At 39.9% G+C, this 25067-nt stretch overlaps 1 protein-coding gene across 2 annotated transcripts in view; it reads right to left on the bottom strand.

Moving 5' to 3' along the window:
- TUB (TUB bipartite transcription factor) overlaps positions 1-25067 on the bottom strand; it is a 76004-nt gene that overhangs the window by 7272 nt on the left and 43665 nt on the right. The window contains exons 4-9 of one of the 2 annotated variants that reach the window (XM_075048028.1): positions 8528-8695; positions 4877-4948; positions 3809-3930; positions 2659-2850; positions 1987-2099; positions 766-880 (exon numbers count right to left, since the gene is read on the bottom strand). In XM_075048028.1, the coding sequence (XP_074904129.1) occupies positions 766-880; positions 1987-2099; positions 2659-2850; positions 3809-3930; positions 4877-4948; positions 8528-8695 (782 nt within the window). The remainder of the gene's footprint in view (positions 1-765; positions 881-1986; positions 2100-2658; positions 2851-3808; positions 3931-4876; positions 4949-8527; positions 8696-25067) is intronic. The other variant, XM_075048029.1, reaches the window with a different exon arrangement.

The following is a 25067-nucleotide window of genomic DNA, read 5'->3' as shown; positions in this document are numbered from 1 at the left end:
AGAAAAGTGGTTCTTGGGTAGTTGTGTCAGAACTTGTTGATGTGTGAAGATAGAAAACTTTCTGTAGCAGTGTGTGTATCAATTTTGACTGGAAGAGTTTCTTGGGCCCAGAGATTTCTGGACAGAAAGGATACTGTCACCAAAACAGTTAGTCATCCAGTAATCATGAAACAACAGCAACTGTGTTTCAAGTCTTGATTGTCTGCACTGCCCCTGACAAATGCTATTTACCGTCCTATAAGAGGCTGGTTTCTCTCAATCAATTGAGTTTTGGATTTTGTTTGGGGCTTGTTTGGTTTTTTTTCCGCTGGTGAAGAGGAGGATTAGAGTTTTATCCCAGTCTCTCAGCCACTGCGGCAGACCTAGCTGTCCAGCTACCTGTGTTCTGGATCAGAGAGGCCTCCTCCAAAACGCCATTACAAATGATCATACTTTAGCGCAGTAATTCCATGTGCACAACTCTTTCCAGTTCAGGAGGCTCCCTCAGATGGTGCCTGCAGGCTGTGAGGCACTGTACCCCTTCCAGGGGGTTATGTAAAAGCTCCAACACCTTCTGACCAAAAGTGAGAACTGGGCAACCTGGTTCTGTGCACGTTTTTCAGCTCTACTTTCCACTGAATCTTTTCTCTAGTGAAGATCAGCTGTTTGATTACATCAAAGCATGAATGCTGATTTACATAATCATAAGTGAGAAGGAAATTCAGTGTGCTATTTCAGAAAGTGAACTGCCATTTCTTGCGTATTTTGCCTGTGAGCGGTACTTACATAACAAATAGCAGCTAGCTCCTGACGTAGGATACTCGCCTCCAGGCTTGATGTTGTTTTCATTGGATTTACTCCATTGTCATAAACTGTAAACTTAGTTCCCATAAGATTTGATCTATCAAAAAAAATGGAAAATCCAATCACCATTTATCAGTAATGCTGCTCAAGACATCTATCCTTTACTGCATTGTAGCCCCAAAGGAAAGACAGATAATCTTGAGCACAAATAGTTGTTAATTCTAATCCCAACTAAATGGCAACACCTGGATTAAAGGCCATCACAAAAATGTAAAGGTACAGTACAGCAGAGTATACTAAAGGTTCCTTATCATTACACTGGAGACTCTTCATGACATCTTGCAAACTAGTAAACTCAAGAAAGCAATAAGGAAATACTCAGGTGGGGTTACTTTGTTTGTTTGCTTGGGTTTTAAAATATGCTTACTGTCTACAAAACTATCTGCTTTCTTACCTGACTACTAACTCTATTAGAATACAGAGAGTGATTTTTCATAAAGTTATAAATAAGATCAGTCCTTCCTATTTAAATGGAAATTACACCGAGGAGTGCAAAATACAACTTAGAACATACTAAAACCACATTATCCTCATTCTGTGTCTGCACTGCAGTAAATAGCACATGAAGTTCCAAGATCCACACAGGCAAATGGCAATTAGCAGCACAGTCCCTTTCCTCAGGCAGAGACGATCTAAACACATTGAGACGCTCCACGTAGGTATCAACAACAGACTGATGTATGATGGGGTGACAGACAAGAAAAGAAATATGTGGTTCTGAAAGAATTCCACTAGTTGTAAATAACTCTAATTAGGATCTTAAGAAATGGCAAAACCAAAGAGATTTTCAGATTGTGTAACAGACAGAACTTCCATTCCAAGGTATTTATATCAATAAGGGCTAGACACAATCTACTTGCGTACTTCTGAAAATCCCATTAAGATAAGTTGTGCTCATACACCCTTGAGAATCTGGCCTTTGAGCGTTTAAGAGCTTCGATCCTGCTGACTTTTAATAAAATGTGATCTTGTAAGTACTTGAGACATTTTGAAAACATGCCTTGGATACTGGTGAACTTTAAGACCATTATCACATGATGTAGTCAAGCCTCTAATTAAGAAGTCATAGTGGCTTACAGGCTTCTTAATTTCAAATGAACTTTATATTAGATACATAAAATTCTTAGATGTATCAGTGTTTACCTCAGTTTTCCAATAAAACTCTCTCCACCCCGAGACAGGTCAGTTGGGTCTATGGAGATGAGGTAATTAGAGGTTTTACTCTTCTTTCGTTTCCTTCCAGCTAGCAGAAACACCTAAGCAGTGCAAAAAACCGATATTCTAGAATGCCAAAGGGGTTAGCACACACCACTTCCTGCTTTCATATAAGGAAACCATAGGCAATTTTTCTGTCTTCCAGCATCATTAGTGAAGTAACAGAAGGTCTCCTGGGACTAGGCAAAACTAGATAAAAATCTGGAAAGGGAAAGTGACTTCTCAACCACTCAGTCCATAATTTATGGTTTAAATAATTAAATTCGATCTATTTTGTTAAATGTTTCATTCTAAGTTGCTTTGGCTCTTCCAGCTGAATTGAAAATGTATGCTTTTCAGGCCACAGAATGCAGAGAGCCCCAGCTGACTGTCACACAAAGGTGCCATGCATGGATTATTTAAAGGGCAAAGATTAGACATATGAAGAAGGGCAGTAGAACAAAGTGATACTATTGTTTTGCTTTTGGAAGACTGTAGGGCAGATCTCAGTGAAAGTGAAAATACATTTAAGATATATTTTCTTTGTAAGACTTCTTCAGACTTTTAATAACTTTTTTATATTCAGATGCAACTGGTATGCCATTCAAGTTATTTTATGACCTTTTTACCATGCTCCCTTTCCAAGTGGAGGTAATAAGTAGGGTACATCCCTCGGTCCATTCCCTTCTTGTCTCTTGTGATTCTGCATTTGACAGTGACACCCTGTGGAGCAGGTCTTACGGCAAATTCCTCCAGGTCATCAACATCTATGAGAGGCTCATTTGTGGAAGGACTGGGGGCTGAGGCCGCTTCCTAAAACAGTAAGCAAAACTCAGGTTTCCTCAACTTTGATTTATGAGGCTATCAGTACAAAGGAATGACATTTGATAGAAGCTGCACTTTAAAAAAAATAAACACAATGGACATAGTCTTCCCCGTTCTGATTCCTCAGCAGCCTTGAAGGCAGCTTATCAAGCTAAGGATCTCTCCCCATCCAGTCGGTCAAGCTTTTGGCTACCAAAGGCCCAGGGAGCAGTTCTCTGCACCACTGATGCTCAGTGTACAGACACATCTGGCAAAGCAGAACAGGGTGGACGCACAGGCAGAGTGCTGTAATGTTACAGAGCAAACCCTGGCTCACACCTTCCCATCTCACCACACTGTACCCAAGGACAGTGATGGCCTTTGATGCTGTCATAATTGCTAATACAATTGGAGGTGATTCTTTAAGCGATCTGAACCCCTCTCTCATTTTTAAATCCCCCCGTGATGGATGCAAGGAAGAAATGGGATAGGGAGAGACAGATTAAGCTAGATAGAGATACAACAGAGATGAGAAGTCAGTGCAGTATGTAAGAGTGGAGCACCATCAGCTGTTTTAGCAAGAGCTTGTGGTTTAGAATATTTGAACAAGCCAAAGGCTTATTTTATGTTCAGATGGTCGCAGTGAGAACAGGGTGGGAAAATGCTCAGAAAAAGCCAATAGAAACAAAAGATTCTTCTGAGCACCTGCAAAAGGTAAAAAGGTAAATATTTACTGTTTACCCTTCTCTTCATTCAAGTTCAGACAAAATTTGCTATTCTTTTCTCCAAGTCATTATTTTCATTGCTTGCTCCTGTGAACCCTGACAGCTATCACGGTAAATCACCGCGGAGATACTCTAGTGCACATTAAAAACAAAACAAGAAAGCCAGGCCTATCCTGACTGCACTTTCAAATCACACAGTAAATAGCAGCCTGCATGCTCCTTCTTCGGCACTCACCCCTTACCTTATTGGATTTCTTGCTCGTGGCAGAACCAGGCCGGGTGTTACTGTTTAACTGTGAAGAACTGGAGCTGTCTTCATCTTCCTCATCTTCTTCCTCATCAAAATTCATGCTGCTTGAAATGCCTGAGGAGAAAGCAGCACACTTACATGAAATACTAACACATTAAAGCTGCCCATACTTGCTGGAAAACATCACTTATTATACTGTTGCACCCTTAGGCTCACAGGTGAGAGAGGGTGTGTGTGAGGGGGGTTCACTGTGCAAGGCAGTGTACACATACATGGGTGAGACAGCACCGGCCCTGAGAAGCCAAAACATTTCAGCAAATGAGAAAAGAAATATCATGGTTTCCATTCCACAGAGAGGATCAAGTTATCCAGTGATACAGGAGCAACATCCAGTTAGGAATTAAATTCAGATCTTCTTCATCCAATCAAGTACTTCAAACACAATGCAAAATCTTAAACCTGAAATTGGAGCTGAGTGGACAACCCATCACAGCCACTTGGAAACCTTAACAACTAAAATACGAGCCCTTCTACAGTGCACTTTTAACTGTTCCTATATGATCTGATGAAGAGCAGATCTTAGACCAAGAAGAAACATTCACATCAAGGAAATGTTCTCATGCATATTTATTTCGCGTAAAAAACAGTATCAGCCCAGGCCAAAGGAACTGCCTTACAGCACTTAAAAATTTGACTTTACAAGTATTCAAAACCTCAGACATTTCAAAGGGAAACACAACTTTGAACATCAAATAGGACTTAGCAGCAGGAAGCGTCAATGGTGGGACATTTGCCAGGCCTAGTTTTTCAAGGAGAATCATGCAGATGAAGCTACCCTGTATTCAGGTTCAAACTCTAAGTTCCTCCTATTAGAGGCTATCTATGCAGTATGTTTTCCTAAAACAAAAAACAAAAAACAAAAAAACAAAAAAAAAAAAAAGAAAACACTTGGTCCAGAATTTCCACTATAGGTAAGTCCAATGCAGAAGGATAAATGAAACGCAAAGACTTCCAGAGCCAAGCAGCATGGGCATAATTAACTTTTTCCTTCTGTACTTACCAGGAACATGATCCAGGGCGACAAGACTGGATTGGGAGGTGGAAGAGGACCAGGATGTATTTGCATGGGGATCTGGGAAAGGAAAAAATCCATGGGCTTGATTCTGCAAACCCGTAAGTGAGTGAACAAGCCTAATTTGCCAACAGGACTCTGCATAGGGCTAAAGGCTTACTGGACGGGGCCATAATGCTGCTGCCTGAATTCTCAATTATGGACATTTTATCTTCCTGCACAATCAAATTCACCTTCTACCTGCTTATACCAGCTGTCACCTTCTTTTTTAGTACTTTGAATAAAGTTAAAAAGCCCTGGATCACAGAGCTGAAGCTTCAGAAAACATCATCCATGCTAAACGGTTGTGCCACAAACCCTTCTGTGCACAATGTGCCCTGCATGGTAGGTTTTTGGCCTACTTCTGCATTCTAACACACAAAAAATTAAAACTGATCGACACAAGTGATATACAGAGACTCTACACAAATACCCATTCAGTAACATTGAAAAAAGTATTCAGACTCATATTCAGATTGCCTAAATTCTACCTAAATCCCTGTGTCCAGTGTGTCCTCATCATCTTTCTCAGACTCTCTAAAGTGTTCATCCAGGACTTACAGGGATATGCATAGAGATCTTTCATGTAGCTTAGTCTTTTGGAATATGAGCTTGGTCTGTAGCAAGCAGAAACTGAACCAAACTAAGGTACAGAAATATAAACGTTACAGATAGTATCAGTAATGGTTTTCTTCAGTTCAAATGTTGGAACAGAATGAGAAAAAAGAGACACCAAAAAAGGCATTTATATACTTTTTACATTATTGCTGCTCCCAATAACTTCAATGCTTTTGACACCAGATGCACACTGGATAATGAAACACCAGCAGAGTAGTAAGAGTGAGTGTATAAAAGTTAAACAGAAGCATATGCAATGGCTGTATTCCATTCAGCTGCGCTGTGAATAGTCTCGTTATCCACTTCTGGACGTATACCACACAGTATGACAGCAAAAAGTTTCAATAGGATCTAGTTATGCAAGGGAGGCCTGAGTTCACAGGTCAATAGATATTTTCAAAGCCTGTAAAACTCACTCATTATTAATCACACACTCATTAATCACAAGCATTATTTCTTAATAATGACAACCACATTCTAGTCAACTATGCATGGGTAATAGAGACAGTCCATCTTCTCAGCCGGCAGCTGTGCAATAAAGCCATACTTCATACGCACAGACGTAATCAGCCTATTTCTACATCCATGCTCACTATTTCACCACCAGTATTTTGGTGGTGAAAATTCCCTGCCAGCCTTAGAAAAGTCTGTACTCATGATCTGTGGGGAAGAATGCTTCAGAGAGCTCCTGTTTTGTTTCTGAACCCAGAAATCAAGTCTATCCCTTCCCTAAATCTCGAAACAGTCGTAACTTCAGGTGGCAAAGAACTAAGACCAAATTGCTCATTCCAAGTCTTTAGAGACATACAGGAAACTGATAAATGTGAAGACTAAACGTTAGTTATTCATGTTAAAACTTATGGAAGTCTGGCTCTGTCCTAGTGACTCATTTGCCAGAGAGGAACTCTACATATTAAGAATTCTGAAATCAAAAGGACAAATATTTCCCGCAGGAAGAAAATTATTCTAGTATGGCAATTTCCAACAGATGGAGAAATCAAATGAAACATTTGGCATTTTCTTGCAAGTGGCATATTCTTTTCACACTCAGGTAGCCTATAACCCCTTGTCTCGAAACAGAACTTGACTCACTGGGGAAGTAGAGACACATGCTGAGAGAGGCTTCTCTCCACAAAGTTAGTGTCAGAGAGCAGAATGAGCACAAATCAGGGCTTCGCAAATCTGGTGGGAGTCAGCCTTTCCCATTAGGCCAGTTAGCATTTATCTCTGTGTTTTTCTCCTTTTGCTCTTATTCCATGCGAGCAAAGGACTGATGGGAGACAGCAATTCTAAATGCTTTTCAGACCAACAGGGATGTGGCAGTAAGGACACGCCACAAGCAGTGAAGTGGCAGTGGGAATCCACATGAAAAGGCCTACATAAAGTTTCCCATGAATACTGGGATACTCAAAACTTTCTAACAAGCCTCCTCTGCTGGTATAAAGTGGCAAACCATAGATGCGTAGTAAAAATATTTTATGGAGACACTGCTAGTTGCAGTCTTGTCTTAATACCTTTCTTTGTGTCTCAGAGCATAGCTCTGTTGTTAATAAAAATGAGTAAACCTCAGCATTCCCATTTAAAAAAGTAGCCCCCACACACCTTGAAGCATACTAGTGGTCCACTCTTGGTACTGTCTGTTCTGATCAGGAGTATACTCAGACACGGTAAAAAAAGGTTGTATCATATATTTAAGAATATGAAGCAACAAAGCAAAGCAAAACCAAAACCAAATCAAAACAAAAAACCACCACCCACTGCTTCTATTAAAAAATAAACAAAAAACTGGGGAGAATAAAAATATATCTTAACCTGGAAAAACCATCAAAAATAGAAATGTCCCCCAGAGTAAAAATCTGAGTGCTTTGACCTAATTTGAGAAGTCTGTTGATAGTTTTTAAGTCAATCAGCTTTAGTAAGTAGTGTGCTTGATCATTAAATATTCTGAGCCATGGTCTAAGGCAAGACAATCACCACACAGATCAGAACTTGTTAGTCATGCCAACATCCCCTGGACTCAAATGCCCAGGAAATACCACACTTGGAGAAAATCTGCCCATTTCAGTTGAAGTTGCTCACATCTGCAGAGTAACGTCCCAGAAAAAATGAAATAGTGAGAACTGCTCTGCAGACAAGAGGCAGGCATTTAGGTATGAATAGACTATTCTAGATGAGTCAAGTTTGCACTTACATTTTGCTCTTTATACACAAAGAGTTTATTCTTAAAGCATCAGAGCACTCTTGGCTTGAGCCATCTTTGCCTTAAAAGCTGTACACTGAAGAAGAACAACTCCAAAGCAAATGCCTTCAGAAAAAGCTTTGTGAGGATTTTAGGATTTTTTTTTTTTTCCTTCCTACGGTTAATGTCTAATGAGAGATAGGAACAGTGCAGGAAGGAAGAGACGGATGCATGAATGTATACATACACAATCTATCTCCCAAATCATGCATGCCTCTAGAAAAAAAAAAAAAAAAAATACCAGCACATTTGAGCACTATGCATGGGAAATGCTGCAGAATACACAGTGCTGTAATTTTCACCTCTGCAAGCATGAATACACATTATGAAAACATGAACAATATCTAACTGACAACACAACTAAAATTAATATTCTGGTTTGAGTGTTGCTATTCCACACTCTTTTTTTAACCCTCAAGTAAGTGATTTCCAGAGTTGTACAATACAAAAATGTGAACAGATGGATATGAGCATGACATCTGCCTGGTACCTTAATAGCAGCACTGCACTTCAGACGGGAAAGCCACATCCCAGAGAGCCTGGAGACCTCTTGTTCTTTGGGACAAGAGATACTCCACTCCCCCCCACCCCCCGAGATAATAGAATAGAGCCTAACAGGCTCGAGGAGAAGAAACACAGAGTAACAATCTCTGCTTAGGCTAGGGCTGAGAGCAAGAATAGGAAAAGGAATCAATGTACATAAAGCAACCAATGAGAACATAAAGGCAGCTTTGGCTACTTACCTTTTTTTTGCATTGCTGTTCTAAGATCTTGTTTGTTTTGTTGTTGTTGGCCACTAGCCATTTTCTCTCCATCATCTTCATCATGGCTAGACTGTCCAACGGTGAGAATTTGCACTTGACTTCCTATCTTCTGAACATCATCTTGAAAAGCAGCTGGGCCATCAATCCCTGTCAGACAATGGCAAAAGCCTTAGTTGTCTTTGTGTCAATGGAATTGCTCACTCACAAAAAGCATCTTTTCTAAGAATCAGAAATTCACATCCAATAATCTTTCTAGACTTCAACAAGACTAAACTAGCCTCCAAGGCAAACATCTTTCTTCCCACATACTGCACTAGAGAATCTCCAAGAGGTGATCAGGATTTCACTCTTGCCCTCCTTAACCCCAAAGCACAACCATCCATGCACCAGAAACACTGAAAACTGAACAGAAAAGAAATTTACTGGAGATGACCAACAAAGAAAACAGATGCAGCGTTCATTAGGACACACAACTGGTCCAGAAACAGATAAGCCTGAGCCCCAGATTATGCCATAACCCCTAATAAACAACACTGCTATTATGAAACCATGCTTCAAAGTTTCAGAAACTTGGAAAATCACAAGCAGATCTAGCAGCATATACAACAGGATGAGCAGCACATTAGCAAGCCTAAATATGCCTACTGAGTTAGTAAATTGCTATACAGTTAAAACATCAGAGTGAAACTATAAAAAAAGATAATACATATTCCCTGGAACCTCCATCCTCCGAGATGCTCAAATTCTGACCGGGCACGGTCCTGGGCAACTTGCTCTGAGCCAGGGTGTGGGACTAGAAAGTCCCCAGAGGCACCTTCCAGCCCCAGCCATGCTGTGATTCTATGGCTTCTGATGACAGCCAGAAAGAAACTATTTAGTCCTTACAGCTGTAAATCGCCTCTGAAGACAGAAAAATGAAAATATGGGGTGGGGTGTGTTCTTATCACAAGCTAACTTAATTTTTTTCTTCAGGGCAGCAAATTAAAACATCAGATTGCAAATGTACTTCAGCTCTTAGTTTAGACTTGGTGCTGGTATATATTACTAAATTAGCTATATAAAAATGCACTTTTGCACCAATAAAAATAGTAAAATTATCATAGAAAGATATAGTAAATAACATAAACCTGTATACTGTTGCTGGTTTTAAATTTTTGTTAATAAGCAAGCAACATTGTGGAGAATTAGCAAGCATTACGACGAGTTAGTTCAGTAAAAGAATATGGTGCTTCGCACACCAAACAGAGCTGACTAAATCCTGTAAGAAGGAGCTGTAGGGATTGGGATTTCTTGAGACTGTGATCTGTAGCATAAGTCTCCAAGAATACCATTTCAACCTGCTTTGCCAGCAGCTGTCAACTTGCATTAAAAGACAACTGGATTATACATTTAGCATGCTTAACTGTACTTTGCCATACGTGCTGTCACCGCTGCTGCAAGATGAAGCATAAGTGGAAAAGAGACTGGCCCACACCCTCAGGAATAGCACTGGCTGTGCAACTACCTAACAAGATGCAGTCCGACACTGCAGAAGTATTAAATTCAGAGTTCAAGACCACAAGAAATTATTGACTCATCTGCATCACACAGACCCTAATCTGGCAATTCCTGCACCAACCCTGTAAATTCTGATTTACTTACAGTAAAACTAACAACAGCAGCTAACAACAAATAAACAATCTGTCTATCCAACCTTGAAGGATTAAATAAAGTCCACGGAAATGTTTCCCTCATCTTGGTAGAATGACAATTTCAGACAGACGCTCTGTGTGATGCAGAATGAACAGTATAATTTCCTATGTTGCAGGTATAATATGGCAGTGAACACAATAGCATTTTTCTTAAAAGTTATCTCAGGATAAGCACTACAGCAAAGGCACTCTAGAACAGACAGGTAGCTGCTCAGATCCACTGTGGTATTTTTAACAGCTTTAACCATATTAGCCATTATCATTAAAGTGGCTACCTAAAGTTCTTACCTTAATACTCTGAATTTCAAAAGTATTAAGCATCCATGAGTTCAACAAGATGCTCATACCTCATGCATATCTACCTAGCCCCTCATTAAGCTTTGGTCGATACAAACCTAATTTCGAGAACCCATTTCAAAAAGAACAAAACACCTTAATTCTTCTTCTTCAAAGCAGACACTGACCTGCAGCAAATTAAATGCCTTTGACAGCATTAGCCATTGCACTGAGGCTGCTTTTTTCTGATGCCTGCAGAACATCTGCGCTCACATCCCATGCCGTCAGGAACATCACGTATTATTAGGCGTTAGGACAAAGGCTACACTAGCAGGTCACACTTTTAGAGAAGAAAAATCAATTTCAGTGTTCTGAAGAGTGCATCACTGGTAGAGTGCGTTATTAAGCATTATGAATGGTTCCACTGGTGACCCCATTTAAGGGAATGAAAGACATAGCCAGACAGAGGAGGCGGGGGGCGGGGTGGGAAGACCCTCTGCTGCATTAGAATACTTTAAATGGTTCGTGGAAAATGCAGCATTAACTATTTAATATTTGTGCGTGTGCATGCATCTTGGTAGCTATATATGCATGTGTAAAACATTATTAAATGCAAGCATACATACACATCTCTTTTTTCTATATTGTGAGGTATAAGTGTATCTTTGTAAGTCATAGTTCAAAAGGCAGCTTTACCATCACCTACCTAATGTCTGAAAACACTTCCAAGCTTGTATAAACGTGGTACTCAAGGTGGATCTCTCCCTACACTCTCACTTTCTTTGCCTCGCTGACTCCTTTTCACCCACTTACTGGGAGGATGGTTCACTGTGCAATAAAACAAACCATTCATGTCTACAGTTATAAGTTTAAGGACGGGGTCAAAAGAGGCAAAGAAGCTGAGCGGGCTGTGCCAAAAAGAAAGTCTTTATTAACTACATTCAGGGTTTTCTACAGCTTTTCCTAAAAATCAGGTAGAAAAAAACCTGACAGAGATGTCCTTGAATACCTGCTAAGAAGAAAAGGGAAATTTTGAGAGGCAACTGTGAAGGAGGGCAGGGAGGAACCCCCAGAATACCAGTCCCTTCAGTAAAGGCCTTCTGGAAGACTTTGACATGGGCATGCCTCAGACAAAACCCAGAGGTACCAGAAATGAAAACAAAGAAATAATGAAAAAAATGCAACAGAAAATTGGCATTCAATGGCATTTCCATCCTATAAACTACTATTTATCAATGCCTGTATTTGTTAGCAGCTAAAATCTTCTAGGCAATATTTATAAATAGACAGTACTATGCCCTTAAAAGCTGGTAATCTAAACTACCATGTAGAATGTTTTATAATCTGAATTCATCTAAATTCTAAGAAATTCAAAATACATAAAGTGGACATGCACTTAACTTTGATCTCAGGTATGGGATTTTTAGATAGGATTTTTTTTTTCTTTTGCTTTAAACACACAAAATGTTAACTATCTACACAAATAATACTACAAGACCCAGGTCTGGAATGAGGGGAGAGAGAAAAAGGTATGGGAAAAATAGAGAAGACAACTGCTACTAAAAGCCTTGGGAAAGGAATAAAGTGGCAAAATTTTGCTTAATGTTCATGATGTCTGAGAAACACATCTAAGCTTCTGTGCATTTTATGATACCACATTATGCCTGTTTGAAACTTCAGCTTCTAAAGGATGGACCAACAACCCAAAATCCATTCAGTGTCACTGGACTTAGTAATGACAATACATTTCAAGGATATGAAGTTCAGACCTTGTTTTATTGTTCCAATCCAGCAATTAAAGGAAAACTTTTTATGGGAGGGTCACCAGGCATACATTTCTCTACCCTACATGCCCAGCAGCCTTATGCTGAAAAGTTTCCAACCATTTAGATATGTCCTATAGATAGACACTAAAATGAGTATAGGTGAAACATCTTAGTTCTACTAGACATAGTTATCAAATTTCTTTCTCACAAACTAAGCAAGTACAGACTACATGGAATGGAGCCTACAGATCCTGAAGTATATCCCTCCTCCTTGGCCCTACAGATCTAGAGGTTGTTGTGGGGTGGTTTCTTCCCCCCACAATAGCCCTAGTAAAGCATTACAAGTGCAGTTTTGAGTATCCATTTGAGCCTCATGCATTTTTATTTCAGCTTCACAATCTTCAAAATGATTTTGCAGAAAAGAAATACATTTCCTAACCCTATTTGCAAGTGGGAAACTAAGGGTATAGTCATGCTGAACACAAGGCTTAGATCAGTCTGTTGAATACTCCTGTCTAAACCAAGAGGTCCGAGTGGAACTTCCTCTCAAAACTGGACAGAAATTAAGCATTTCTAGACAGCCCATCAGAGAAATTCTCCAAGTCATCACATTCTAATGACACTGTAATATTACAGCAGAATAAGAAAACTGAAGAGGATAGGCCAGAACCACAATTTTGATTATTTCATTGCTCAAGAGATAATCAAGAAAGTGTATTTAAAATTTTTAGGGGGTGGAGTGGTGGGGGGAGAAGGCCAAATGGGAGGAAAAGACTACATACTACCAAGCTATGTATGACCAGGGAAAGTACAGAGAGGCAGCTCTGTGGCCACCACGGATGAGCATGAGACCGAACATGAGGAAAGAATTTGCTATCTGACAATAGTGCATAGTGCACAATGGTAGTCTTGAAACAATTAGTTACAGATTAAATATGTGACAAACTACCTAGCAGCAAATTGCAGGCATAAGCATAGTGAGTCAGCTCTCCAAAACATTATTTAAATACTTGACTATATACTACGTGAATCCCCAGTAATTGAATCTTGCAGGAGAAGAATCTAATTGTATTTATACACATCATGTTCCTCTCTGCATGTATTTGTACATGCAAACATTTTGCTGTGAAAAGATTTTCAGCAAGTGTTATTTCCTTTCGGTTCTTTTACATGAACTTGTAAGTACAGGAAAGAATGATTAACTGATTACTTACAGAGAGTCTTTACTGCACCTAGGACACCATGAAAAGAGAGATTTCTAAATTATTTGAAAATAACTGTTATAATAAATTAAGAATTTCTTCATAGAACATTTGCAAACTAAGAAAGAAACTAAAAATAAAACTATCATACATCAGAGAAATAATTGAGCTCAGTGATTGAATGGCAAACGAGATTACATATCAGGAAAGGAACACAGCATAGAAAACAAGTATTTCTGTCCCTACTTATACAAATGAGGAATTGCTGGATACAAAAATTCTTGTTCTCATTTTATAAAGCATTTAAGACACAAATTCAACATATGAGGTCAGGCATATTGCTCACAGACTAAGTTTTAAGATTGTGCTTAGGTCCTTTGCAGATCAGATCTGAAGAGTTGACCGAGGTCAGGCAAGAGGTCTCTGGAAGAGAAAATCTCAAGCCACATTTTCTGACCTAAGGTACATACAACAAAGGTTCTACAACAAGTATGTCTTTCCTCTGCAAACATGCTGATAGCAAATGCAGGCACACTAGAAAATTTTCTCTCTTTTTTTTTTTAACCATGCCTTCAAAGGCAAGATACAAGGTTAAATAAGCCCCTGGTCTGACACAGAAGTCATATCCACATGAATAACACTCAAGGCTGCAGGCAGCAGGAACACTGCAATTGCTCTTCAATAACACCGCAGAGCAGCTCCTTCCTCCAACTTAGGGATGGCAGCATAACCCTTCAAAGGCCAGCTGGCCTGCTCTGAGGTCAAGGACAGGGAGTCTGTCCTCAGAGAAATCTGTTCTTATTAGACTGACACCAGAACAAATAGCATTTCTGTCCTTTAAAGAACTTGGCTTAAAGTAAACCCTGCTTTTGCTTTTATCACCTCAAGTGATTTACATTTTAAATTAAAAAGACAAAACAACACTTTATTTTTTTTTTTAAATCTGCATTTATCAAGAAATGTGACCACTGAGAATAACATTTATTTCCAGAACAGTGGTACAAGAAAGTAGTATTGCACAAATCAATAAGTGAAAAAGGTTCTCTCAGAATGATTGCTTAGGAAGCTCTAATAAAATGGCTAAAATGAAATATCATGAAATTACATCTTCTAGAAATTTAGAACTCCACTGCTTTAAAAGAAATTTAAAAAAAAAATCTCTCTCTCTCTCTGTTGGGTGAAACTCTCCTCAAAAGGAATTTACTGAAAAAGCAGAATGTGTAAAGGGAGGAAAAACATTTTGGGGGTCTATTTTCAAGGACTGAATAACCTTAAGTATATTGTAGCTGTCAATATTTTGTAAGCCATTTCCCAGTATACGCCTGTTCTCATAGGGACTGCGCACCCACTGATATGGGTTCAAGCAACTGCAAAATCACAAAGGGATTTGTTTATAAGGAAAGAGGGCAAATAGAATTTTTTTTTAGAAAATGACCGCTGGAGGTGATTTAGTCCAAAATTCCACCAAAAGAAGGACTATTGCTAACACCAGATCAGGTCACTAAAAGCAAGTGCTTGAGCACCAAGCTCTGCATTCACTTTGATGAAACCTAGAAAACTGTGGCAGGAACTATACTTTCATAAACCTCTATCCTGAGGAGGCCAAAATGACTTCTTCAGAATCAAGTTCACATGTTGCCAAAGCACAGCCTGAACGGGTTGTCAGATCTAGAAATAACAGGAGTTTTCTTAGTGGAGGCTCACTTATTGTTACTCCTACCCTTTCTCTTTAATGCACAGGGAAGCTGAGATAGATCTACTCCACATGAACTTCCCTTCCCCCATCAGAAAGGAAGTGTTATTGTGAGAAATGATGCTTCTTATCCAACAAATGATTCTGCTTTCTTAGTCAGCCAGCGTTAATGTAGTTGCTTGTTACACATAAAAATGGGACATGATGCACAAATCAAAACAGACAGACAGGCGTGAAAGAGAGAAAAGAAACACAGAAGAAGCAAACCAAATCAAAACATGAAATAGTCGCTCTGGCAGAAAAAGAGCTGTGTGTCAGAGCAGCTCATTTGCTTTTTGACTTTCAAAGACAGCAGGGAATACCCAACATACTAACTACATTTAATGCATAACATAAGAGAAAAATTGCCGGGAAGGTATTGTTTATTTGAACATTTTATACGCATCCAGATTCCTGATTTCAGTGACAAAAATCTTCATTTATATTGCCCATGGCAGGAAGTGAACCAATGCAGTTCACAGCAGGGTTTTCCTATAATGCACTTACATGCTATAAGTGCAAGAGTGCAAGGGAAAAAAAACAACCACCCAAAACCAAACAAACCACAACAACTTTTCACAAAATGATTCCTGAATTTTCCTATCAGATTTCACTTTGAATTAACTCCTGGCCTTGCATGGTTGTCCAGGTTTTTTTTAAAGGTTCCGGGTTTTTTTAAAGGTTCCATTTTATCTTCCTGATTTGTTTTTGTCCCATTCATGGCACATAGCCAAAAAAGCACTTTATCTGGTATATTTATTAATTTCTTCACAAACCTATATTGGAGGAAAGAAACAAACCAAACAAAAAAACCCACACCACTATGTACCTGTAATACTTTCAGGAATCTCAGTTTTTAAAGAATCATCAGGGTATTTGATATCTAAAGATGCTCTGGTTTTGTATTTGTAATACTATGCAGGGTGCATACTTTTCATAGGTTCCTGCTGCAACTATTTTCACTTGTTTGCATTACTCTTCCGTTGAACCATCTAGCAATACTGTACACCAGGTTCACCAATATCCTTAATCAACCCTCACTAGCGTCACAAATCAAACCAGAATTTGATCCACTATCTCCACTGGAAAGACAACCATTTTACATATTTGTTTGTTACATTTGGGGTTTTTTTCCAGTACTGAATATTATGTCAAACAATAAACTGGGAGACCAAAGCTTTCAGAAATACCAGTTTAATTAGCTAAGCTACTACAAAATGTCATCATTTCACTGCATTTGTAGGCTCTGTCCCACAAAAATGATGTTTCTTTTTAAAAATAGGCACAGTGTCTGTCTTAATACTGCCATTAAGAATGAAATACCAGTAATAATCACAGATTTAGAAAAAGTTTGCTAAATATTGTACTATCCATCACAGAATTACAAAATGCACTGACCAGTAACTTGACAGGCACCATTAGCTCTACATGAGGAATTAGCCACATTCCTTTTCTTGCCTTATATTGGTGTAACCTCATTAAACCTAATATTTCCCTTGCATTTGTCTTTAGCACATTGTTCTGATCATAGTTTCATCGTCCTTTGAGCCACTTAAAAAAGCATTACACATCTAAGACCAGACTACAATCATTACACTACAGCTTCAAGAGCTATTCATGTATAATTCAACGATTTTTGCTCTGAATTAGCTTATTATTCATAGGATCTGGTCTAAAGGTTCTTTTTTCTTAAAGTACAAAGAGCTTGGCTGTGCTTAGAAAGGTAATGCTCACTATAGCTAAATACTAACAGAAACCTTTAAAATGCTATTTTAGTGTGTAAAGTGCATTCACCCCTCAGCGTTCAGCCTGCTCGTTTACAGGACATGTAAAGGTTACAGTCGGAGTGGAGACAAAACCTGAAGCAATTGCAAAGCTAAAAGCAGAAGCTAAAACTTCCAAGATTTGGTCTAATTACCAATGAACTTCCTCCAACAAAACCTCTTGTGCCACAAAATGGTATAAACCCATTTAACCTTCACCCATTTTCATTAGTTAGATCTGAAGTTCTAAGCAAATCCATTCCATTTTCTTACAAAATCTTTTTTTAAGACTCTGTATTGGTTTTGTGTGGCAAGGTTTTGGTAGCGAGGGGGGTTACAGGGGTGGCTTCTGTAAGAAGCTGCTGGAAGCTTCCCCTGTGTTCGAGAGAGAGCGAGCCCATACCAGTCGGCTCTGAGACGGACCCGCCGCCGGCCAAGGCCGAGCCAATCAGTGATAGTGGTAACGCCTCTGTGATAACATTTTTAAGAAGGAAAAAAGTTGGGAGAGTGAGAAACAGCCGCAGGAGAGAGGAGTGAGAACACGTAAGAGAAACAAGCCTGCGGACACCAAGGTCAGTGAAGAAGGAGGGGGAGGAGATGCTCCAGGCGCCGGAGCGAAGATTCCCCTGCAGCCCGTGGTGAAGACCCTGGTGAGGCAGGCTGTCCCCCTGCAGTCCAGGGAGGTCCACGGTGGAGCAGATCTCCACCTGCAGCCCGTGGAGGACCCCACGCTGGAGCAGGTGGGTTCCCGAAGGAGGCTGTGACCCCGTGGGAACCCCGTGCTGGAGCAGGTTCCTGGCAGGACCTGCGGATCTGCGGAGAGAGGAGCCCGTGGAGCAGGTTTTCTGGCAGGACTTGTGACCCCGTGGGGGACCCGCGCTGGAGCAGTGTGCTCCTGAAGGACTGCACACCGTGGAAAGGACCCATGCTGGAGCAGTTCGTGAAGAGCTGCAGCCCGTGGGAATGGCCCACGTTGGAGAAGTTCGTGGAGGACTGACCCCGTGGGTGGGACCCCATGCTGGAGCGGGGGAAGAGCGTGATCAGCCCTCACCCTGAGGAGTTGAAGCGGCAGAAAATAACGTGTGATGACCGTAAACCCCATCCCTGTCCCCCTTGTGCCGCTGGGGGGGTTTGGTGGAGAAATCCGGGAGTGAAGTTGTGCCCGGGAAGAAGGGAGGGGTGGTGGGAAGGTGTTCTGAGATTTCGTTTTATTTCTCATTACCTTACTCTGGCTGATTTGTAATAAATTGAGCTAATTTTCCCTAAGCTGAGTCTGTTTTGCCCGTGACGGTAATTAGTGAATGATCTCTCCTGTCCTTATCTCGACCCGCAAGTTTTTGTTATATTTTTCTCTCCCCTGTCCAGCTGAGGATGGGGGAGTGATAGAACGGCTTTGGTGGGCACCTGGCGTCCAGCCAGAGTCAACCCATCACAGACTCACACTTACTCTTAAAAGTAAATGAAAAAATTGATGCAAGGTCCGCTACAGGGTTCTGCTACCACTTGCATTTTCTTCATTCCTAAGTAAAACAAATTAGCTATGTCTGTAGTGGATTCATCAGTAAAATCCCTCTGGAATTTTAAAGTCGCGTTCGGTTTTACTTGTTCATCCAATAACAAAATATTTTGCAGCTTCAATAAAGATGCAAGACTGGGAATCCAGTTACAATCCCCTGCAAACGCTCCAAGTTTACACTATCAAAGGTAAACTAGATACCATTCCAAGGGCGAAATTATACATCAATGAACAGTTAAATACCAGTGTGTGGAAAAAGTAGATGAGCTGGATTAGAAGGTGCTACGCGTACACTCTGAATATGCTTTAACTGACAGGGATACTTTTTACTTGAGATTTGTTACTAATCATCAACATACACTTCAGCAGAGGAGGTACTCAAAACTTTCTTTAGTATAATTGATGAATAACACCTCCACTCCATGGAAACATACCTAAGATGCCACTGATGGGCAAATGCTGAAGGCCAGGGAAGACCACGCATAGCACAGCAGGATGAGCAATAAGAATTGCAGCAGAAGCAGAGGTTTCGATAGCTAACAATGTTAGTTTCCAACACACAGAGCAGTACCAGCATGCAAAAGTTCTCAGTCTACATAAAGTGACATTACTTTTACTGACACAAATTGCTTCTATTAAAATCTGCCAACATTTGCCTGTTTGGGGAATTCTTCAGAAAATAAATAAAAATATTATTGGCATATGAGACAAATACTAGGTGTTACCTGCTGTGAGGTAATAAAAACCAGTGTAACTCCTTCACAGTAAGCACATGCTGCTCATGGACTAACTTGCCTACATGTAGCAGGTAAGTTTGAAGAGAGCTATCCGGCAAATGCAGCCCCAGCGTGGACGTGACCAGCGTCTGCAGAACAGCCCTGGAAATCACACACTCAAATGAGTAGTTTCTTGCTATGAGCCTCACTAGGCCTGCAGCTAGGAATATTCATGGAATATTTTAGCCAAGAGCTCATCAGAAAACTGCCTAGAAAACAGGCGAGTGACTACACACGTTGGTGTTATACAATGCAAATTTGTCAAACCAAACCTACTGTAACTGACCAGCACAGTATCTTAAGTTCTGGACATAGTACAGACATAGACACCCCATAAAGGCAAAACAGGTATTATATGAGATGAAACAGAGCCTCAAGGTTATGTAGTAACCATGATTTAAGTATTACCCTGAACAATGCTCAGTTACAGCCTAAGACAGGTTTTCTTTTAAACTAGTAAAAGAATTTTTACTCATCAGCAAGATGTACTTCAAAACAGAATTTGCCATCTGTAGTACTACGCTGGAGTGGCATTACTTTTTCCATTAAATTGAGAAACGTTAGCTTTCTGTTCACTTATTTTGCCAACAAATTTCACATTGTTAATTTTAACCTTTGACTTTTACTTATTATTTTAAGCCTAGGTACTGACACACATCATCTTATTTTTCAAATATATGAATAAAGTCTTTACCTCAGGGCCAAACTCTAAAGCCTGTCTAACCTAGGACCTCCTTTGCAGCCAGAAGGACTACAGACATGAAGACACTGTAGATTCAGGTCTCAAGAATTAAGCTGCAATATGTAAAGGATGTGTAAAGGGTTTTGATAAGGTAGGCTCAAGTCCTGCAAAATGTCTATAGGTAAGCCCCAATACTCTGACCTCAATAATTACCCTTATTAGTCATTGCTATCTTTAAATAGACTGGTCAAGGATATATACTATTTTCTTACTTAAGCAATAACAGAGAGACTGTTGGACATATACAAGACAGGAATACAGTACAGTCCAGGCAGGATAGTGTTACAGTGGCCTTATCCAAGAACTGCAAATTATTGGAAAGGTATTTATTAATTTCATTAGTCATTTGCCATCAAATGAAAAGAAACTGTACGTGGTACAAAAACCTCTCTTTTTGTGAGCGTGCATATAAAAATAAAATTTTAATACCTCTAAAGTAGCTCATGTCAATTCTTCCATCTAGTCTATGTAGTTCAAATAGTAAGTCTAATAATGGCAGTGTCATTTCTACCAACCCTTTTGTTATTATCAGCAGTGTATTTTTTTGTCTATCTAATCTTACCCAAAGTCACTGCAGAAAATTTTTCATACAAACACCTCCCATATGTCAACCAGGTGGGACAGAATAACACTAAGTAACAACTTGAAGAACCCCTTTGAGGATGTTGTCTCGGTTTTGTTGAATTGATTTTCAAAATGCCCACTTAACCTCTAATTTGTATAGTTTAAACCTCAATAAGAGTCTGGACAGAAATGACTGCAATTTAAGGCTGTTTCTCCAAATTACATTACATGCAGATAGTCTAAAAACCCACATTGGTGTAAAATGGTTCTCATTTTTTTAACACTGCAGGAAAACACCAGCATCTTTCCATCAGTACTTTTTTCCTTCTCTGCAATTTAAACAAACACTCTCCTTTGGAAAAGACTCAGTTTACAAATTTTAGCCCTCCTTTACTCCCAGGTTGTACATGCCAAGACAAAACCAAGTCACTCACATTTTCCAATCTCATAAAAATGTCAAGAAATCACTTTTAGGCAATTTTCAGAATTCAAATAAATAATAATTTAAAAAAAAAAGTATTTTGCAGTCAATTCAACATCTGACATTCAGCCGCATGCAGCTAACCTTTGTGTTTCCCTTTTTTCTCCTTTCTGGTGCTGCCAGTCTGACAGCTCGCAGCTGCTGCCTTGGTTTTTTTAGTTGGTTTCGGAGCTTGGGCATCCACTACCACCTTTACATCTTCCTGTTCGGCCTCCTGCACTGCTTGAGAGATTCAGGGTACCCCACCAAAAAGAAAAACAGAGAGAGAGGAGAGAGAAACGGGGAGGGGGGGGAGAGAAAGAGAGAGAGAAAAGAGAGAATGAATTGAGAACTCCGTGAAAGCATAAAAGAGTAAGCAGACATAGCAGAGTTTGTTTGGTATTTCAGACAATGCATGCAGAGAGGAGAGTCAAATAAACCAGAATTTGCAAAGCTACAGTAAAAACCTGAAAGTGTTAGGTTAGCTGGGATGTATTTCCTAACATTTTTCCTCCTTCCAATAATGTATCGGCTCCTAACTTTCAGGCCAAAAGTGACATCAGAATATTAATGTGTTGCTGAGCTATTGTAGGAAGCACTTTTCCTCGTAGTAAAGCTCTGCCAGACTGATCATCAGCAGTGGCAGCACGAGGCAGAAAAATTTTCTTTAGACTTTGTAGTGCCTATGTTTAAAGCTACATCCTAACCCCGTAAACAAGGAATCATCAGAAGGTTTTTTTTCAAAACGCATCTTGCACAATTGTATATATCACAGTAAGATGAGTAGAATGGCCATGCATTTTGTGGTGAAACTATACCCAAGCTGAAATTAAAAACTCCTCCTACTTTGTAACATACACAAATTAATTAATCCCTTAGAAGTCTCAACATAATATGCGTGGCATAAACTGTGAATGTCAGCATAATTCACGCAACACTAGTTGTTTTCAAAGTAAAAAAAGGCTTTATCATTTTCTAAAAGCATGACACACTTTGTGGTCAATATTTGAATCTGTGAAAGCAACACACACAATAACTCTTTCTTCTGGCCAGTCCAAGCCTTGAAGTGAAATAATAAGAGTTTACAAAGGCATAAAAGCAATTACCTCTGTGAAATACATAAAGGAATCACCAAACTTCACAACCCTAACAAAACAACCTGTAGGTGGGCACTAAGATTTTGGTGCCAGCTGCTGGTCACTGTCAATTGCTAAGCCCCGCTGACTTTAGGTGGTGACTGTGGTTTATCTCAGAGGAATGTCACCCTGGCACTTGGGGCCTCCCACCATCCCTTTCTTCTTCCCAAAACTAAAGTGCTTTCTTTAAAAGGATAAAAGAAGTCCACTAAGAAACCTTACTGGAAAGAACTGATTGCCCATAAAACTACTTCAAAAATATCACGACAAACTTCATAAACCACCAAAAGACCAAATGATGCTCAATGATGTGTGGATTGCGAGTAATCTCTCTTTGAAGGGGGAAATTCTCCCTAGGCTTCTGGTCTGTGAGGCAACTTCCCTTCATGCGCATGAATATCAATAGAAACAGCAACAAGACTCTCAGAGGAGTAAGATGAAACGGATTTAGTCATGTCTGTGTAGACTGTAGTTTACAAACCCACAGCTACCCTCCCCAGCACAGCAATCTGTTATGGATAGCACCACATTCACAACACAATGAGCATCTGAGGCACTTAATACACACACCCTCCTTTTCTCATTATACAGAGAAAGAGTTCAAGTTTTATAGAGAATATACATTAACTTGACTAAAAGCCCAAAGAAATGGCTTGTCACTGACCAACTCCTCATTCATGTCTTTATCATACACTAATTACAAGACTGCAGTCCCTTTGCTGAGTGTAAAGGAGCACTGGAAATGAATAAGATATAACCAAAGGAGTAAGCACACAGGATGCCAGGGAAAATGGCACATAAGAACAGTACACTGAGTCCTATTTCCATGGGCATGGCAGCCTGGGACTAAGCAGGCAACCAAAGAGTCCCCACTCCACAGTCTTTAAATAGGTGTGATTTGCCAACCCAGCAATCTACCCCGTATTTGTAGCTCAGTCTCTCTTTAAAAACTAGGGTGTGTTCTTTCAGTTGTTTTAAAGATGATCATCCACATTATAATTAAATTCAGTACTTTACAAATGACCTATATTAAATGGCCAGACAGTTCTCTAAATCGTTTTAAATATGGCCATGCTCATTCACTCAGATGAAGCATCATTTACTTGGTCCAAAGCAATGATTAATCAGCAAAGGATGAAACAATCCAATATTGTTAATTGAAAAATTAAAGACTTATCTTCACTATCTTGTCAGCTATCCTTTGATCTAACAAGTAAAAAAGCCTGAAGCTTTTTGAATTACTTTTGTCTCATAACTTTCAGCAAGAGACATCTGACTGCAAGTACAGTGATGGAGCTTCAAAGGACAGAGAAGGAAATATTTACATTGCTTTACTCTATAAGGCAGAGAACAAGATTTCAGTCCAGCAGCCATTTTGAGCATATACCATCACTCCTGTCTATGGTAAACAGGACTTTCAGACACAAGTGACGGAGGCTGCAAAACAAGATTTAAACCATCAATGTGGAGATACTGCACCTGGCTTCATGAAAGGAATTGGCACAGAATTTCCTGTTTCTACAGGATGCTTTTCTGAGCTCTATCATTACGTTTAAAGCACCACCTCTAAAATAAATCCAAATCGAATCCTGAAATACCATCTCCACCACAAAACCATCTTATTCTTAGCTACTAACTATTCGGCAAAGAGCAGAACTAGGGAAGGCTCATCCACTCACTAATATTTTCTCTTGTGACTGCAGGTATCAAAGAAATTACGTAGTTTTGCTACTGACCGTACAAATTCAGTTCAGGACAGCACTGCGTTCCAGGGGACTTGGCTACGTACTTGCATTTAAGCACAGCGTAAACACTGGTCTCCCCTGCCCATCAGCACTCATCCCCCCAAACGCCTCCCGCGTAAGCGCTGCCCACTGCAGTGTGGTAGGGAGTGAAGTTCAGGCAGTGCAGCAGCTCCTCTGAACAGGGCCAGTCACTACTTCAGTCCTGGCAGAGGAGGGGGCAATGGGCTATCTTCTGAAACCTGCCGACCTACAGAGAGAGGTCTGGGGGCCTACCTTGCTCAGTGGCTCCGGCAGATTTAGATGTGGAGCAAAGTAAAAAATTCTATTTTCTGTTTCCAGTGCTTTCTCCTGCCCTGGAGAGTTGCAAGAACAACCATTTCTAATACCCTCCATAGTCACTCTGCAGCTGGTCATTAGCATGTGGAGCTTCGAACTTATCAAACCAGCACTCCTTCCAGTCTGTCTTTCTGGAGATAAGGAATTCATAGAGGCAATGTTTATCGCCAGCCATGTTGTCAGGGGATCAGATGTCTTCCCCTCTGCCCTCTACTACATCTTTGGATCACTAAAGTAACAGTCTGACAAGAATTCCCCTTCCCAGCAGGATGGGAACCTCGAGGCAAACTCTAACCTGCATTCTCCACAGACTCTAGACAGCCTCGTAAAACAATTTACAGTTCCCTGCAAGAAAGCCTGAATAAAAAAATGAGATAAACTGGCCTCCCTAGATAATAGTCACTGATATGACAATATGATTATGTCCTTAGTTGGATGTTAAAAAGTTAAAAACAATGATAGGCAGTACCACAGGATAAATAAATTAAGAACCTTAAATGCAGCTATACAGGGATGGAGTTTCAAAGACTGTCACTCAAAAATGCATTGATTTCAGTACAAAAAGAAATTTAGGCAACTTTAAAAGTCCCCATTGATAGTTATCTTAAACAATAGGAGACTACATTTGAAAATCTAGCCCGACACTCCATATGCCCCATCCCAAATAATTAAAATCTTCACTTTAAAAAAATCCCACAGATTTTCCTTTTCTACTAGAATTATTTGTTTGTACTAGAATTTGCATTTAGACAAGACAAAAATGGAAGAGCATGTGTTGCCATAAGACAGAATTCCAAAGAGCAAATAATGCTGG

The sequence above is a fragment of the Buteo buteo genome, chromosome 16, assembly GCF_964188355.1.
Source record: "Buteo buteo chromosome 16, bButBut1.hap1.1, whole genome shotgun sequence".
NCBI classification, from domain to species: Eukaryota; Metazoa; Chordata; class Aves; order Accipitriformes; family Accipitridae; genus Buteo; species Buteo buteo.
Note: the sequence above shows the minus strand (reverse complement) of the source record. Positions and strands in the feature narration are given on the sequence as shown.